The sequence below is a fragment of the Raphanus sativus genome, chromosome 3 (genome assembly GCF_000801105.2).
Source record: "Raphanus sativus cultivar WK10039 chromosome 3, ASM80110v3, whole genome shotgun sequence".
Lineage (NCBI taxonomy): Eukaryota > Viridiplantae > Streptophyta > Magnoliopsida > Brassicales > Brassicaceae > Raphanus > Raphanus sativus.
The window spans coordinates 15667728-15684248 of record NC_079513.1 but is presented as its reverse complement, the minus strand read 5'-3'; the positions used below and the strand labels follow the sequence as shown (position 1 = coordinate 15684248).

General features: G+C 31.1%; 3 protein-coding genes and 1 long non-coding RNA gene across 5 annotated transcripts; 3 read left to right on the top strand and 1 right to left on the bottom strand.

The window, feature by feature from the left end:
* Nucleotides 1–816: 816 nt before the first annotated feature.
* LOC108835231 (uncharacterized) lies at nucleotides 817–2402 on the top strand. The gene is made up of 3 exons (XM_018608512.2): nucleotides 817–890; nucleotides 1082–1378; nucleotides 1593–2402. The coding sequence occupies exons 1-3, from the start codon at nucleotides 879–881 to the stop codon at nucleotides 2217–2219; spliced, it is 936 nt and encodes a 311-aa protein (XP_018464014.2). The 5' UTR covers nucleotides 817–878; the 3' UTR covers nucleotides 2220–2402.
* Nucleotides 2403–2504: 102 nt separating this feature from the next.
* LOC130510020 (uncharacterized) lies at nucleotides 2505–3065 on the top strand. Its single transcript, XM_057006354.1, has one exon. It carries the CDS (start codon nucleotides 2505–2507, stop codon nucleotides 3063–3065), a length of 561 nt encoding a protein of 186 aa, XP_056862334.1.
* Nucleotides 3066–8390: 5325 nt separating this feature from the next.
* LOC108837126 (ribonucleoside-diphosphate reductase large subunit-like) lies at nucleotides 8391–9610 on the top strand. Of its 2 annotated transcripts, none has more exons than XM_018610195.2 (4): nucleotides 8391–8771; nucleotides 8963–9024; nucleotides 9122–9209; nucleotides 9300–9610. In XM_018610195.2, the coding sequence occupies exons 1-4, from the start codon at nucleotides 8742–8744 to the stop codon at nucleotides 9348–9350; spliced, it is 231 nt and encodes a 76-aa protein (XP_018465697.1). In that variant the 5' UTR covers nucleotides 8391–8741; the 3' UTR covers nucleotides 9351–9610. The 2 variants fall into 2 exon arrangements, 1 of the variants encoding a protein (XP_018465697.1); XR_001947275.2 differs by having other exon boundaries at nucleotides 8418–8771; nucleotides 8941–9024.
* A 4314-nt stretch (nucleotides 9611–13924) lies between these two features.
* On the bottom strand, nucleotides 13925–14769 carry LOC130509533 (uncharacterized). The gene is made up of 3 exons (XR_008943541.1): nucleotides 14516–14769; nucleotides 14315–14396; nucleotides 13925–14227 (listed from the first exon to the last, which is right to left on the bottom strand). It is a non-coding gene; the product is annotated as an uncharacterized LOC130509533 (long non-coding RNA).
* Between the last annotated feature and the right edge of the window lie 1752 nt (nucleotides 14770–16521).

Sequence of the window (16521 nt, the reverse complement as noted above, 5' to 3'; positions counted from 1 at the left end):
TATACCCGTTGTATTAAAAAAATCTCTCTAAACATGAGCCCTGCTTCATTATATGGTTAACTGAAATAATTTAGATGGTGCAGAGATACAATTTAACTCAATAATGAAGAAGTTTAATGGTCGTAAGATCTTTGCTTGTCACTGTCTTGTCTAAAAAAAAATCCACAGTTTAATTCTCTTGTGTTGTCTTTGCGTTTGGTTCTTCTCTGTTGCTATATGTCTGATTTTGATACTGATTTTGACTCTTCTCTTTCCTCTTGTTATTATCTTCCACAGGTCTTCAGAGCTCTCTCTCTCTTTTCTTTGCCGCAGCTCGAGCTCTCCCTCTCTCTCTTCTGTGTTTTGGTAAGATTATTTCATCCTGTGTTGTGGTTTATGGTTGTGTGTTCACTGAAACCGGATTCTTTACTTAGTTCTGAGTTTCTTTGTTTGGTAATGGTTGTGTCAGCTTTGAATGTTAGACTCTGCGTTTGATATAAGTCTTGGAAACTGGATGTTCTTTACTGCTTGCTTATTGAGATGGTTGTGTTGTGTGCTTGCTTTGTCTCAGGCTCTCTCAGCTCTCAGGCTTCTCCATAACATCTTTGTCTGTGTATCAAGCTTCGTCTGTCTCTCACTCTCTCTTAAGGTTCCTCTACTTACAAACCCATTTTTTGTGTTCTGTGATTTATAATAATTGTTGTATATGGATCTGAGATGTGTCGAATGTGTTGCTATTTTATTCTTTTACTTTGGAAGGGATTAACAGATTTTTTTCTTTTACTTTGAAATTATACATGACTGAAATCGAGCTTGTCTATTTTTTTATTTTTGCAGGCTCACACTTAAGCTCACACTCTCAAGCTCACTCTCTGCCGTTGTTCCTCTCACTTCTTAAGATGGCAAAAGATGTAAGGCTCTCTCACATTAGTCTTTCTTTATTCACGTGGAGTTGCTTTAGTTTAAGATGGAACTGTCTGGTTGTCTGGAACTGTCTTTAGGTTGTATGGAGATGTCTTTAGGTATGTGTTTGAGAATATACTTATCTCTTGCCTGTTCTTTTGTGTTTAAGTTTTATTGAGAATTGGTTGGTGTGTTTTAGACTTGGACTCCCGAGGAAACTAGGTATTTTTTTCAACTGTATGCGGAAGAGAGAAGAAAAGGAAATAAGAGTGCCACAGGCATGAATAAAGTAGGGAAAAAGAACATCATGGATGCATTTGAGCTGAGGTTTAAGAAGGGATTTTCTGATTGGAAGAGGGACTTTAAGAACAAGTACGACACCAGTAGGAAGAAATACATCAAGATTAAGGCGCTGACTCAAAACAGGACAGGGCTTGGTTATGACAGCATGGGAAGAATTCTCATGTCAGATGATTGGTGGAATGAACGTGAAAAGGTCAGTTTAACTAGAGTTTTGCTCTTTTTTCTTCAAGTTATGTACACTCTTTATCTTCTCTTTATCTTCTGTGGACCTTATTGCGATTTGAGTTGCAGTTTCGAACTTGCAGAAATTTTGTGGACCTTATTGCTTTTTTTTTGTATGTTTGTGACTGATCATTGCTTTTTTTTGTATGCTTGTCAGTGATCATTGCTTTTTTTTTGTTATACAGGAGTGTCCTGGGATTAGAAAATCTGCGTGCAAAGAAGTTGACAATATGGATATGTATGAAGCAGAATTTGGTGGTGTAGTAATAACTGGAGCTGAAGGATGGAGTGCTCAACATGGAGAAGCAAGTTTGAACTCTAGAGTGGGTGGAGATGATGGTGATGAGGAAGCTGATTCTCAGCCAGCAGCAGAGCCTCAAGCATTGGAGACAGAAACTCAGCCACCAGCTCAGACACAAACCCAACGCCAAACTCAGCCAGCAGCTCAGACTCATTCCGGCGGAAGTTCAAGAGCAAAAAGAAGGCGTAAGGAGAAAGACATGGTTGTAGAAGCTTGTGACAAAAGGACTGATGCTATTGTGGTGAAGAATAGGATAGCGGAGCAGATGTTGGAGCGTGAAGAGAGACAGAGAGTGGAGCGTGAAGAGAGACAGAGAGTGATCTCCATTGAGAATGTGCTAGAGATTTTGTCTGCACTTGCCGGAGTGGAAGAGTGGTCGCCATTGTATGAAGCAGCAATGGAACTGCTTATAGATAGTGAAGAGAACCGTAGGGCCTTTGTTACAATGAAAACAGATGAAGCTAAGATTAAATTTCTAGAGCTTAGGACTAAGAAAAAGCGTTTTGATTGACTAGTATGGAGCTTAGGACTAGTCTTCTTTTGTGATCTTGTTGGTCTGACTTTTATGAGTCTTTTGTTATCTTGTTGGTCTTGATCTCTATATGAGTCTTTTGTTATCTTGTTGGTCTGATCTCTGTATGAAACTTGTTACTTTTATGGCTTTATATATATATGGAACTTAATTTTAAGTTTAGTATGGTTGCTTGTTACTTTTATTACAGCTTGTTTTCACTAAAACTGTTACCGTTATATAACATGACTGTTTCTGATTATGATTATATTCAATGTTTTGCAGATGATTAAAAGATGGATATTGGAAGATGAGGATGGTGATTATGACGATGAGCTTGGCTTGTTTGATGTGGCCACTGAGAGAGTGAGTCATCGAACAGATAGAGGAGCAGGATGGCGTTATGTTCAACAGCTTATGTATGAATCTGATCAGCAGTGCTATGATATTCTTCGGATGCATCAGAGAACTTTTAAAGCTTTGTGTAAGTTGCTAACTGAGCAATATGGATTGAAAGAGTCTCACAACGTCTACCTTGAGGAATCTGTTGCAATGTTTCTTGAGGTTGTTGGTCAAGACAAGACTAAGCGGGTTATTGCTTCAAGGTATCAAAGATCATTGGATACGGTACAAAGGAAGCTTGATGATGTCTTGTGTGCTCTTCTCAAGTTTGCAGCAGATACACTAAGACCACAAGAAGGCGAGTTTGAAAGAGTAAGTCCTGTTGTGAGGAATGATCGTCAGTATTGGCCTCATTTCAAAGATTGTGTCGGAGCACTTGATGGAACGCATGTCCCGGTTCGTCCTCCAAGTCAGAATGCAGAAGCCTATAATGGTAGAAAATGAGTTACAATGAATGTTCTTGCTATATGTAACTTCGATATGAAGTTCATATATGCATATGTCGGAGTACCTGGTAGAGCACATAATTCAAAGGTCTTGACTCATTGTGCGAGGAATGAGGCTTCTTTCCCACATCCTCCTCCTGGAAAGTACTACCTAGTTGATTCTGGATACTCGACCAGGACATGGTATCTTGGTCCGCATCGTAATATGCGATATCATATTCCTCAATTTCGTAGAGGAGGACCACCAGTTAGTGCACGAGAGCTGTTTAACAAAAGGCATTCACGTCTGCGATCATACATTGAGAGGACATTTGGAGTATGGAAAGCAAAATGGAGGATTTTGGACCGTAAGCATCCAAAATATGGTCTGGTCAAGTGGATTAAGTTGGTGACAGCGACGATGGCGTTACACAACTTCATACGTGATTCACATCGGGATGATCAAGATTTTTTAGAATGGGAAAATGTTGATGTTGGAGTTGAAGAAGCTCATAGTGATGGTGAAGAAGAAGAAGAAGAAGGTGATGATGATGATGATGATGATGATGGTGGTGGACATATTGAATATGAACCGAGAGGTGATACAGCAATGGAGGCTTTGCGTGATAACATCACAAACGGATTTGGTAGAGGTCGTTTACCATATTAAATCATGTTTAAGTTAATGATTTTTTTTAAGACTTGTTGTAATATTTGTTTTATCAACCAACTTAATTTCATGTTTCTTTTATCTATAAAACATATTTGCCTTATTTGTTTGAAGTGATAATTTCGAAAATTAAATGTATGATTTTATCATATTTACTTCAGTATAATTTTTTTAATATAATTGATTATGATTATAAAGTAGTTTGATGTATTATTTTTATTTTTATTTACCTTATGATTTATGACATCAAATATTTTTATATTTGACCAAAAATTTATTACCAATTAAACATAATATTCTTATGGATGTAAATATATTTAAACTACATTTTATTTATTTAAAATACAATTTTACAAATTTTTAAAAATAAAATATGAATAAATGAAAATAGTCGCAGCGTCAACCAAACGAACAACCCAAAACAGCGTCATGCGTCAGCGTCTTGCGGCTGCGTCAATTTCCTGCGTCTTCGAAACGAACAGTAATCGGCGTCAGCGTCGGCGTCGGCGTCGGCGTCGGCGTCGGCGTCAGCGTCGGCGACAACTAAACGAACATCAGATAAACGAGTTTGACGCAGCCGCTGACGCCGACGCCGACACCGACGCTGACGCTAAAACCGGCGGCAACCAAACGAACAGGGTTTTCGTCGATCTCTTACGCGACGGAGGCAACGGAGGCTATTCTTTTCCTTGATCTCTTATGCGACGGAGGCAATGGAGGCTATTCTTTTCCTTGATCTCTTATGCGACGGAGGCGACGGCTATTCTCTCTCTCTCTCGGGAAGTATTCTCTATAGCCACACATGAAAAAAAAATATTCTATTTGCCACACCAAAATTCTACTTGCCCCACTTTTTTTTCTCATATTTCTCTTCTCCTTCATACCCTTAATATTATATTAATATTTCATACCCACTATATTTTTTAAAATTAAAATCAAAATCAGACCCCACTTTCCTCTCTCTTCTCTCTCTTCCCCCTCCCATTTTGTCGATCATCTCTCTCCAATTTCCTCCATAAATTCTCCCATAAATCTCAAATTTAACAGGCGGTCCCCACACCAATCCACCTCTCTCCTTCTGACAGTTGTCGCCTCCTGTCTCCTTTCTCCCATCTTGTTTCCTCTTCCCCAACCAGAAACGATTTTTTCTCATATTCTTAGCTCCATTGACGATTTTGAAGGTTTTTTGAAGTAAATTGGTACGTTTTTTTTTCACGAAATTCTCATAATAATACACTACTTATGTTTTATGTATTATGTGAAACGAAAAATATCAACATTTTCTGTAAAAATCATGAGAGTTTTGAAAGAAAAATTAAAATAATGTTTGAAGAAGATTTTGTATTGTTCTCTATTTTTAACACGGTTTTGAAAGAAAAAAATATGAAAATTGTGTTAGACGATAATCTGGGTTGTGTAACACATTATTAGTTGATTAAAAGACTTAAACTGATGAAAAACTAAAGTTTTAGGTAAAAATGAAAGTTTTAGGTATATTGTTATGAAAAGGGATGTTTAAGGACAATTTTGTATATTTCTTCTTATTTTGCACTGTTTTAAAGCATAATAATGCATTACAATAGTGGTAGACGATATTGTGGGTTATATAACACCCTCTTGATCAATTATAAGTGTTAAATCGAGAAAAGCAAAAATTTATAAAAACTACTAGAACGACTGGTATTACTAAAGTGAAAGTGTATTACTTGTATTACTTGTATTACTGTATCGACTATGTATCAAAGATCTTGGACAACTTAGATTCTTTAAATGGTTAACTAATCATAATTTTATTTTTTTCAGGGAATTCTATGGCTTCTCCTATTACAATCATATGTTTTGACAATGGAGAAAGTTACATCAAGGATGAGGCTGAGATTAAGTGGATCTTGGGAGAAGATCAAATCCACATCTAGTGATGAAAACATCTATGGAAGATGTTACATATTCTGAATTGGTCGAGTGTATATGCAGAAAGATTAAGGCAAATGGAGATGGAATGGTGAAGATTAGTTACTTTCAATTGGTATTGTATTCAAACAAGCGTGAACTACTAGTACTGCTAGAACTACTATATGTAATATGGACTACTAGGAACTACTATGTACTACCCTGAACTACCAGAAAACTACTCCGTATTACTATTTGTTATGCATGTTTCTAAGAACCTTAATTTTCTTCTTATTATTTATTTTTAAAAGATGTATCTCGTAAATTACGTGATTATATGTCCATGCATGTGTTTATTTGTCAAATAAACATAAAATACTCTTAAAATCTCAAGTTGTTAGAAATTTTCTCATTTCAATAGAAAACACCATTATACTTCCTAGTTAATGTCTTGATGGGAAGGTCATCATGAGATGAATTTCAGAAAACACATATTTTCTGAAATTTTTTTCTACCAATGTGTTATATACAATCTAAAACTGTCTAAATATATTGGTATTACTAATTAATTTAGTTTAATGACGTTGTATTACTAAAAAATGTTATAATTTGCAAAAATATTACTATGAAGAATGAAATATTACTACTACCTTGAGTACTACTAAGAGTAAGATAAATATCACTTTAATATTCAAACATGTTTGTTTAATATTATCTTTTACACGTTTTAGACATGTATTTTTTTTTTACAATGTGTTACACGTTCTAGACATGTGTCTTAAGTTTATTTTTTTTTATTTTCATGAAGTGTTGACAATGTTTTTGTCATAGTAATACCTAATAAACCTAGTAGTACAAATTTTTTTCTTAGGATATGGGTTGTCTTGTATTTAATTAAGCATGAAATTAAAAACCCAATGCTTACATATTTTTTTATTTATACTTGTAAATGTTCATCATGAAATTAAAAATTCAAAGTTTACATATTTTTATTCATAATTTTATAATGTTTATCATAAAACTAAAAACCCAAAGTTGTACTCTTCCAAGATTCCAAATCTCCAACATGTTAGCTCTCTTCCAAGGCTTCAACATCTGTTCTCACGAACTCCAAAATCTGCAGCAACAAAATAATCACTCAACAAAGTCAAAGAACACACTTATATATTCGCTATACAAACTCTTATGTTACCGAGTTACTAACAAACAACAATAGCATAACAGAAAACTTAGAAAACATACAAAAGCCAATTAAAATAACAAAATAAATTAAACAAATTATTTTAATAATATTTAATTATCAATTAGTTTTAAAATAAATTATTTATATAAATTATTTTTCCTCAACACAAACATACAACACATAAAAAATCAAATGAACAAACTTCCAGTTTCAAAGACCGTGCTATACAAGTTAAAAATAACAAACTTTCATATTTTTAACATACAAAAACCAATTTTTGTTACTGGTTCCTCAGGAACTACCAATTTTTAAAATAACAATTAATTTCAAAATATTTATAAAAAAATATTTCAATAATATTTTAAAAATAAAAGTTAACAAAATATGTATTTCAATATTATTTCAATCAACAATAATTTTCAAAATAGATTTAATAAAATATTTATATAATTTTGGTTATATAAAAATATTTTTAAAATAAAAATGTAGTAAAACATGCATTTCAATAATAGTTTGATCAATAGTTAATTTTTAAAATAAATTTAATAAAATATTTATAGAAATTATTTCCTTAAATGGTATATATGTTTTAAATGTATAATTTAATAATTAAAAATAAGAACAGATGTTAAATGCAAATTCTTGAAACAAAAATTCCCGGCCTACATGACCAGTGTTACTAATATCTAATTTCAACAAAAGTAAATTAGATTTTTTGTTTTTTGGAAATTTTTAGGGGCTCCACGTATGTTCGGATTTGGCTTTATGTTATTTATAAAATAAACGTTATTAAATATAGTTATGTAAATTTAAACGTACATTGCACTTGGTTTGGTGGTATATTCTTTGTTTGTTATCAAGAGATTACTGGTTCGATATTTGGTTTTGTGTATTTTATATTAAAATAAAAATATACAAAACTTAGTTTATGTAGCTATTAACAAAAGTAACATGTGGTCGAGTGGTATAGTTCCTGTTTCTTAGCAAACCAGCCTTGGGTTCGATGGTCAATTTCTTTTATTTTGTTCTTTTTAATGAGTGGCAATTTCGTAATTATCTCTTTATATTTTTAGGGTTCTGCCTGCAATTTTATGCGGCCGCCATAGATTTTCTTCAAAGATTCTTCTGTTTTTATGGGTTTTAATTGGTGTTTATACATCAAATCTTTGATTCTATAATGTGAACTGTTATCTGTGACTGTTGTCCAAAGAAAAGAACTGATTTGTGACCACAATCGCCATGGGAGAGTGGACGAAGATGATCTGATTTAGCTTTTTGGTGTATGATCCTGTTTTTAGAAAGAAAAGAGTTTAGATATAAAGAACATGTTGTCTGAGAAATTTTAAAAAAAATTAGAGAAAAAGAACGAAGAAGAAAAGGATGTCCAGAAGAAACTCGTGAAGAAGAAGATGGAAAGATTAGGGATTTTGTTTTTTTTTTTCATTTACTTATTATTTAATTGATGGGATCCGTATTGAGTATGGGTTATAGTGAGTCGGGTCAAATAGTTAGGTTGGATCTTGTAAATACTTGGTTTCATTAAGGACAATATCGATTTTCACCACGTTTTTCATTAAAATATAATAAAAATTATAATATTTTTAATTGGTGGGTTAAATTAGAATGAAGATGGGAGTGAGTGTGGCAATGTAGAATAAAGTCCCTCTCTCTCTCCATTCACTTCTCTAATCTATTTAGCACACTCTCAGTGACGTTTTATCTTCTCTCTGTATCAATCAGACTCCCACACACCCACCAACTGTTTGATACAATTCTTCAGAGAAAAGAAGACGTACGTCGTGAAGATCACCACGCGTCTCAAGAAGCTGAGCTATGGCCTCAGCGTCGACCACTGCGACCCCATCCTCGTCTCTCAGAAAGTCTGCGCCGGTGTCTACAAAGGATTCACCACCACTCAACTCGACGAGTTAGCCGCCGAGACCGCCGCTTCTATGACCGCCAACCATCCTGATTACGCCTCCGTCAGTTCTTGTTCCCTCTTCTTTTTTACCCGCCATTTACTGCAGTTAGGTTTCTTAATTTTGATTAGTGAGTCTTGGATTGGGTAATCAAGCGTTTGGGATGTTTTAAGTTTTTTATTGTTTTTGGTTTTTAAAGTGTTTTGATTTTTTTCGTTGTTTATGCAAACAGTTGGCTGCAATTATGTAAACAGTTGGCTGCAAGGATTGCTGTCTTTAATCTCCATAAGAACACTAAGAAGTCCTTTTCCGAGACGTGAGTCTTGTTTTTTTATCTTTATTTATATCTCTTGTGTGGTAATTAGTGATTCATACGAGTTGACTTTGAAAGGTTTTGGGTTTATCCTCTTCAGGATTAAGGACATGTACGGTCATGTCAATGAGAGATCTGGACTTGCCACTCCACTGATTGCTGATAATGTGCTTGAGATCATTATGAAGGTAAACGAGACTCTATCTTGATTCTACGAGGATTTAGATGATTGTTTGCTATCTTTTGCTGAATTGTGTGTGTTTCTCTGTTTGTTTCAGAATGCTACACTTCTAAAAAGTGAAATCATCTATGATCGAGATTTCGTATGATATGATTGCTTGAAGGTGTTTCAAACTTTCAGGATAGCTTTCCAGAAAATCCAATACTAGAAAATTTGAATTTTTTTTGGTTTGGTTACACGGGACAGCAACGCGATGGGAGATTCAATAAATGTCATGCTAAGACTATGTTTTTTAACTTTGATGTTGACTTGGACAAGTAAGAAGTTTATAATGAATGATGACGGCGTTTTTTTTCTTTTATGTTGTTATTAAAAAAAAATTTGGAAGTCTTGAAGCATATTGATACCTTTGGTAGGTTTATGAATTTGTTTATGATATTTTTAGTTGCTTGCTTGTTTTTGTGAAATTGTGTGGTTTTGTTAATTTCAAGAAGGATTTGCATAGTTTCAAGAAAGCTTTCCAGAATATTTTTTATTAACATATTTACAAAATGTTTTACTTGAAACATTTAATTCATTGTTTACAAAACAGAGAACACATATAAAGAGAGAATATAAAAATATAGCTTGAAGCATTTTCAGTAATTCTATAAAGAAAATATTAAATGTGGTATGATTATAAAAGACACATCTTATCTAGGATAGCCTTTGGAACTTTCAGGATGAGTTTCCGGAAAATAAAATGAGTGTATTTTCTTGTATAATTATGTTTTCGAAGAGAATCAAAAACGTGTAAGGAATCTACATCTCTATGGTTATTATTATGTTTGTGATTTCGAAAAGAGAGCATATGGTATAGTATCATTGTCCCGTGACTCATATGAAACCTTACTCATAGTATCATTCAAGGACAACATGATTGATTTTTAATATATGCACTTCTAAACTTTTCATAATAATTGCCTAATACTATGAGAAAGTCTTCCTTTTGTACTTGTTTAGTTGTTTAATTTACAATTGAGCTTGTTTTGTTGGAGTCCTTGGCTTATTAAGAATATTAAATCTTTTTGCCTTCTTACTACTCACTAAGAATAATACAGTACTCAAAATTGAGGTGATTAAACACATTCTTGTAACCAAATTCAGGTCTTCTTTGGATGTATTTTGCATATTTATTGCATCATTGCCGCTAGTTGTTTGCAGAAATTATGTTTCATGCTTCTTTACCTAGAATTTTTCTTTTTGTTTTAGGGAACACCCATAAACATTTAGGAAGGTATTCCAGAAACCTCAAAAGATATGATACTAACAAAAATGATTTGCTTAGTTAGACATGCCAAAAATACAATGTGAGATTCTTCAAAATATTTTGGATAGCAAGTAAAATATTTAGGAAAGCCTTCCTGAAATTTAATATTTAATTAAAAATAAAAAATATAGGAAAACCTTCCTGCCTGAATATTTAATATTTAATTAAAAAAATGTTAAGATAACAAGATGAAATATTTAGGAATGACTTCTTGAAAATTTAATATTTAATTAAAAGGTAATATATTAGAATAGCAAGTTAAAATGTATATATTAACAAAACTTGCATATATATTATATTTAGGATATCAAGTAATATATTCAGGAAGAGCTTCCTGAAAATTTAATATCTAATTAAAAAAAAATATTAGGATAGTAAATAGCATATTTAGGAAGACATGTCTCAATATTTAATATTTAATTTAAAAGGAAAAATGTCAGGATAACAAGTTGAAATATTTATGAATGGCTTCTTAAAAATTTAATATTTAATTAAAAAAGGTAAAATGTTAGAATAGCAAGTTAAAATGTATATATTAACAAAACTTACATATATATATCATCTTTAGGATATCAAGTAACATATTCATGAATGACTTCCTGAAAATTTAATATTTAAATAAAAACGTAAATATTAGGATAGTAAATAACATATTTAGAAAGATCTTCCTGAATATTTAATATTTAATTAAAAAGAAAAATGTTAGGATAACAAGATGAAATATTTAAGAATGGCTTTTTGAAAATTTAATATTTAATTAAAAATGTAATATGATAGGATATCAAGTAATATATTTAGGAATGGCTTCCTGGAAATTTAATATTTAATTGAAAAAAATGTTAGGATAGTAAATAACATATTTAGGAAGAGCTGCCTGAATATTTAATATTTAAAAAGGAAAAATGTTAGGATTATAAAGTAAAATATTTAAGAATGGTTTCTTAAAAATTTAAAATTTAATTAAAAAGAAAAAATGTTAGAATAGCAAGTTAAAATGTATATATTAATAAAAGTTACATATATATATATATATATATATATAATATTATATTTAGGATAGCAAATTACATATTTAGGAAAGGTGTCCTGAAAATTTAATATTTAACTAAAAAAAATCTTAAGATAGCAAGTAAAATATTGCCTTAAGCTTAGCTTTCCTAAGTGACATATTATTTTGATTTCTTTTTTAATTTCTACTTTTATATCTCTACTTACATATTCATTTGTTGTTTGTTTGCATCTATTGTATGTGTTTAGGAAATGTTGCTTATAACATTGTTAGTTTTTTGTTGCTTGTGCTTGTGAAACTTTGTAGTGTTTAGAAAAATTCCAGGAAAGATTTGTATAGTTTCAGAAAGGATTTGTATAGTTTCAAGAAAACTTTCCAGAAATCGGATGGTAATAAAATTGAATTTTTTTTTGCTTGGTGTCTTGTTCTCCTTAAGCATGTTGATATCTTTGGTACGCTCGTGAATTTTCTTATGACATTGTTAGTTTCAGGAAAGCCTTCCAGACAATGTTGGTTACTGAACATTTTCAGGTTGACTTGAACCATCTGTCGAAAACCTGTTAAATAAAATGTTTTTTTGTCATCACTAAAAATAAAATGTTAGGATAGCAAATAAAATATTTAGAAAGTGCTTCTTGAAATTTAAATTTAATAAGAAAAAATGTTATGATAGCATGTATTAACAAGCTTACATAAATATCATATTTATGATAGTATGTAAAATATTTCCTAAAAATGTAATACTTAATTAAAAATAAAATGTTAGGAAAACAAGTAAAATATTTAGGAAGAATTTTCTAAAAACAATTAATATTTAATTAAAATAAAAATGTCACAATAGTAAGTAAAATATTTAGGAAGTGCTTCCTGAAAATTTAATATTTAATTAAAAAGAAAAAAACATTCTTAGGATAACATGTAAATATTTAGGAAAGGCTTCCTGAAAATTTAATATTTAAAAACGAAAAAATGTTAGTATAGTAAGTATTGAACATTTATAGTAAATAATGTTGGTTATTGAACATTTTCAGGTTGACTTGAACCATCTGTCGAAAACCAGTTAAAAAGATCAAAATCAAAATAATTCTATAAACGCGTAAGGAAATCCTTAGGAAATATTTTTTCTGGATGGCTATCCTAAATTTGAACAAAACTTTCCAAAGCAATTCAAAAAAAACCGACAAGGAAATCTTAAAACAATCCTTGTTCTGGATTACTATCCTAAATTTGAGAAAAGTCTTACAAAACAATTCAAAAATAATTTACAAGGTAATCTTAAGGCAATTTTTGTTCATAATGACTATCATAAATTTGACAAAGTCTTCTAAAACATTTTGAAAAAAGGCGAGTAAAACAATCTTAAGATAATTCTTGTTCAGTATAGCTATCCTAAATTTAAACAAAATCTTCCAAAATCGGCAAAGTAAAAAGTCAAATACAGCATAACGCATAAAGCTTAATAATTACTAAGTGAAAGCTTAACCAAATCTTTAGATTCATGTCTATTCAATTCTTGGGAATGGTATGCTAAAAATGTAATATTTGATTAAAAGTAAAATGTTAGGATAGCAAGTAAAATATTTAGGAAATATTTTCTAAAATATATATATTTAATTGAAAAATGTTAGAATGACAAGTAAAATATTTAGGAAGGACTTCCTGAAAATTTAATATTTAATCAAAAAGAAAAAATTTATGATAGCAAGTAAAATATTTAGGAAAAGATTCCTGAAAATTTAATATTAAACTAAAAATAAAATGTTAAGATAGCAATTAAAATATTTAGAAAGTGCTTCTTCAAAATTTAATATTTAATAAGAAAAAATGTTATGATAGCATGTATTAACAAGCTTACATATATATCATATTTATGATAGTGTGTAAAATATTTCCTAAAAATGTAATATTTAATTAAAAATAAAATGTTAGGATAACAAGTAAAATATTTAGGAAGGATTTTCTAAAAAAATAATTTTTAATTAAAAATAAAAATGTTAGAATAGTAAATAAAATATTTAGAAAGTGCTTCCTGAAAATTTAATATTTAACTAAAAATAAAAAAAAAATTGTTAGGATAAGTAAAATATTTAGGGAGGCCTTCCTGAAAAAATAAATTTTTAAAACGAAAAAATGTTATGATAGTAAATATTGAACATTTATAGTAAATAATGTTAGTTATTAAACATGTTAAAGTTGACTTGAACCATCTGTCGAAAACATGTTAAAAGATCAAAACGGAAACAATTTTATAAAACGCGTAAAGAAATTCTAAGAAAATATTTGTTTTTGGATGGCTATCCTAAATTTGAAAAAAACCTTCCAAACCATTAAAAAGCCGACAAAAAAAATTTAAAACAATCTTTGTTCTGGATTGCTATCCTAAATTTGAGAAAAGTCCTACAAAACAATATTTACAAGGCAAGTTTTGTTTATGATGGTTATCCTAAATTTGTTTTTTTCATTGTGTATGAGAGACATATAGAGAAGCTGCAAAGTAAATGTAACACAAACACGCAAAATCTCCATGCTGCATGCTCCTTTATATTATTGTTTTCTGATCCTTTATAAACTAACATAAAAAAGAGTTATCGGTGAATCTTCATTTGTATATGAAAGGCTAATTCTATGAACGAAAGCCCTGGCAAATTAAGTAGATCTCTCGAGATGATGGTCTTGTTAAAGATGGGCTTGCAAATCCTCGCAAAATCTAGAAAAAAAAACAGTCTACTTGGTTAGCAAAGAGGAATCATTTCTTTCATTTGTATATAGAGTTGGACTACTGTCTTTACAGTACCTTGAGCATCTTCACTCTCTACTGGTAATTCCAGTTACTGAGAGTGACACATATCTGAAAGAACCACTGAGAACCCCATATGCTGCACAATTACAGAGCAATCAAAGAACAACAGGGAGTGAGGAAAGACCCTAACTTTGCACATTCAAGCACTTCCTCCCATCCCATTACAAGGAAAAAAAAAGTTGAATTAAAACGCACCTTGGCGCTGCTCGTTGGTACCTTGTCTGACTTGGTCTCAGCAGCTCTTAACCAAGAAGGTAACTTCTCGGAACATTGATCAGCCATAGAGACACTTGAACCGGCCTTGACAACGGCAGCTACTTCTTGCAAACACTTCTCGTTGCAGACGTGACATCTAGGAAGCGTCTGATTCACTGTGCCACCGCTCAACTGCACTATCTGATGTAGACGAAAAAACCCTCCAAACGGAACGAGGAGAGAAGAGGCCACAGATCGACGAGATGAGGAAGAAGGCCATCGAGACTGGGACAATGACGGAACGAGGAGAGAAGACGTGACAGATCGAGGAAGATGCAGAGGCGCAAGAGGAGACGAAGACGGTGAAGACGACGGCGATGTCTCCGACGATTAAATTTTCTGAGGCCCAAATTTTTTTCTTCTAATTAATCAAACAGGGTATAAAAGTAAATGACCCCTTTAATGAAACATATTTTTGTGATTTTGAACTTTGAGTGCTAGTTTGGGAATAAAAACTTAGTTTGGTGTTATCTATGTCATTTTCTCATTTATTTTGCTTCGAAAAAGTACTGATATTCAGAAAAACAAATATCTAAAAAATAAATAAATATTTGTGGATATTTATGAATACTTACGGATATCTCATCTGTTTGATTAATATGAATAATCTTAGAAAACGATAGAAATTTGTTTTGTAAAATATTTTTTGTATGATATATATAATAAAAAATAAAAGTAGCGACTCTACATATTTTATAAAAATTTAAACTTTTAAAATTTAAGAAAAAGGTAATTATCATAATTTTTCTCTTCTTTATTATGTAATACTTTTATATAAATAATAATGTGAATAAAATTTGTCAAATCATATATTGTATAATTTTGTGTATTTAAACTTTTAAATATAATCAAGATATACATGTCTTTATATATTACCGGATAAGAACGGGTATCCGATTTCCAAAATTTTAATATTTGTGATTTGATTCGATTTTAACAGATATTGATTTTTAATATTTGTTTTGTTTCAAAAGTTTATGGATATCTCAAATTTCTGCCGTAAATTTTTGAATCGCATCTAAACAAATTATAAATCGAATTAAATTTAACTGATAAGATACTGCCCTAACTATGAGTGTCAATATTTATTACTAACTAAATATCTATCTTTCTAATAATCACTTGGGCCTCAAGACTCAGCCAAATCTAAACTCACCTGTGAAAAACCATCAAGTCGTCTTCCACAACGGTCATATCTTCACACGACAAAAGCAGTTAAAATGTACGGAAGAGCCAACTCACAAGATTGGCACGCATAATAGATTTTGCTCCTTGACTGAGTGGAGGATAAGACTAAGATTGTGTATAAAAGGATATTATGATGTAACATTTTCATTAAGTCGATTAACATAAAAGGTTTAAAATTATCTTCTTATCGTTTCGTTCATCTCTGTTCTTTATGATATCAGAATCTCTTCTCTGTTCTTTATGGTATTAGAACCATAGAAGACAATGAGCCGTTTTTAACATATCAAATATGATTGAAAGGGACTAGTGCTGAAAAATATTTGAAAAGATAAATAATTCAAGGTGGAGTAAGTTTATCACACTTGTAGTTAAAAGAGATATTAAATAATATATAAAATAGATACACCAACTATTTATCATAGGTTTCGAAAACTTATTTAGTTTAATATGATATCAGTTCAATCTAAACAATTCAATCCAATCCAATTCATCCGGTCCATCGGTCTGCACATTCCGAAACTGATGTTCAAAGAACTATTATCTCAAAAAAATGTATTAGAAGACTAATCCTTCCAACTCGGTAGATGGAAATTTTTTTAGATAATATATAAAATAGATGGATCAATTAACTTATCATAATCTGTTTAGGTTGAAAGTTTATTTACCTTAATAGCATAGTTTACGGTTACTTTCCGATTGGTAGATAACTCGCGTCTTATGAATTAAGGCTAGAAAACAAAATCGTGCCACGAATTCTT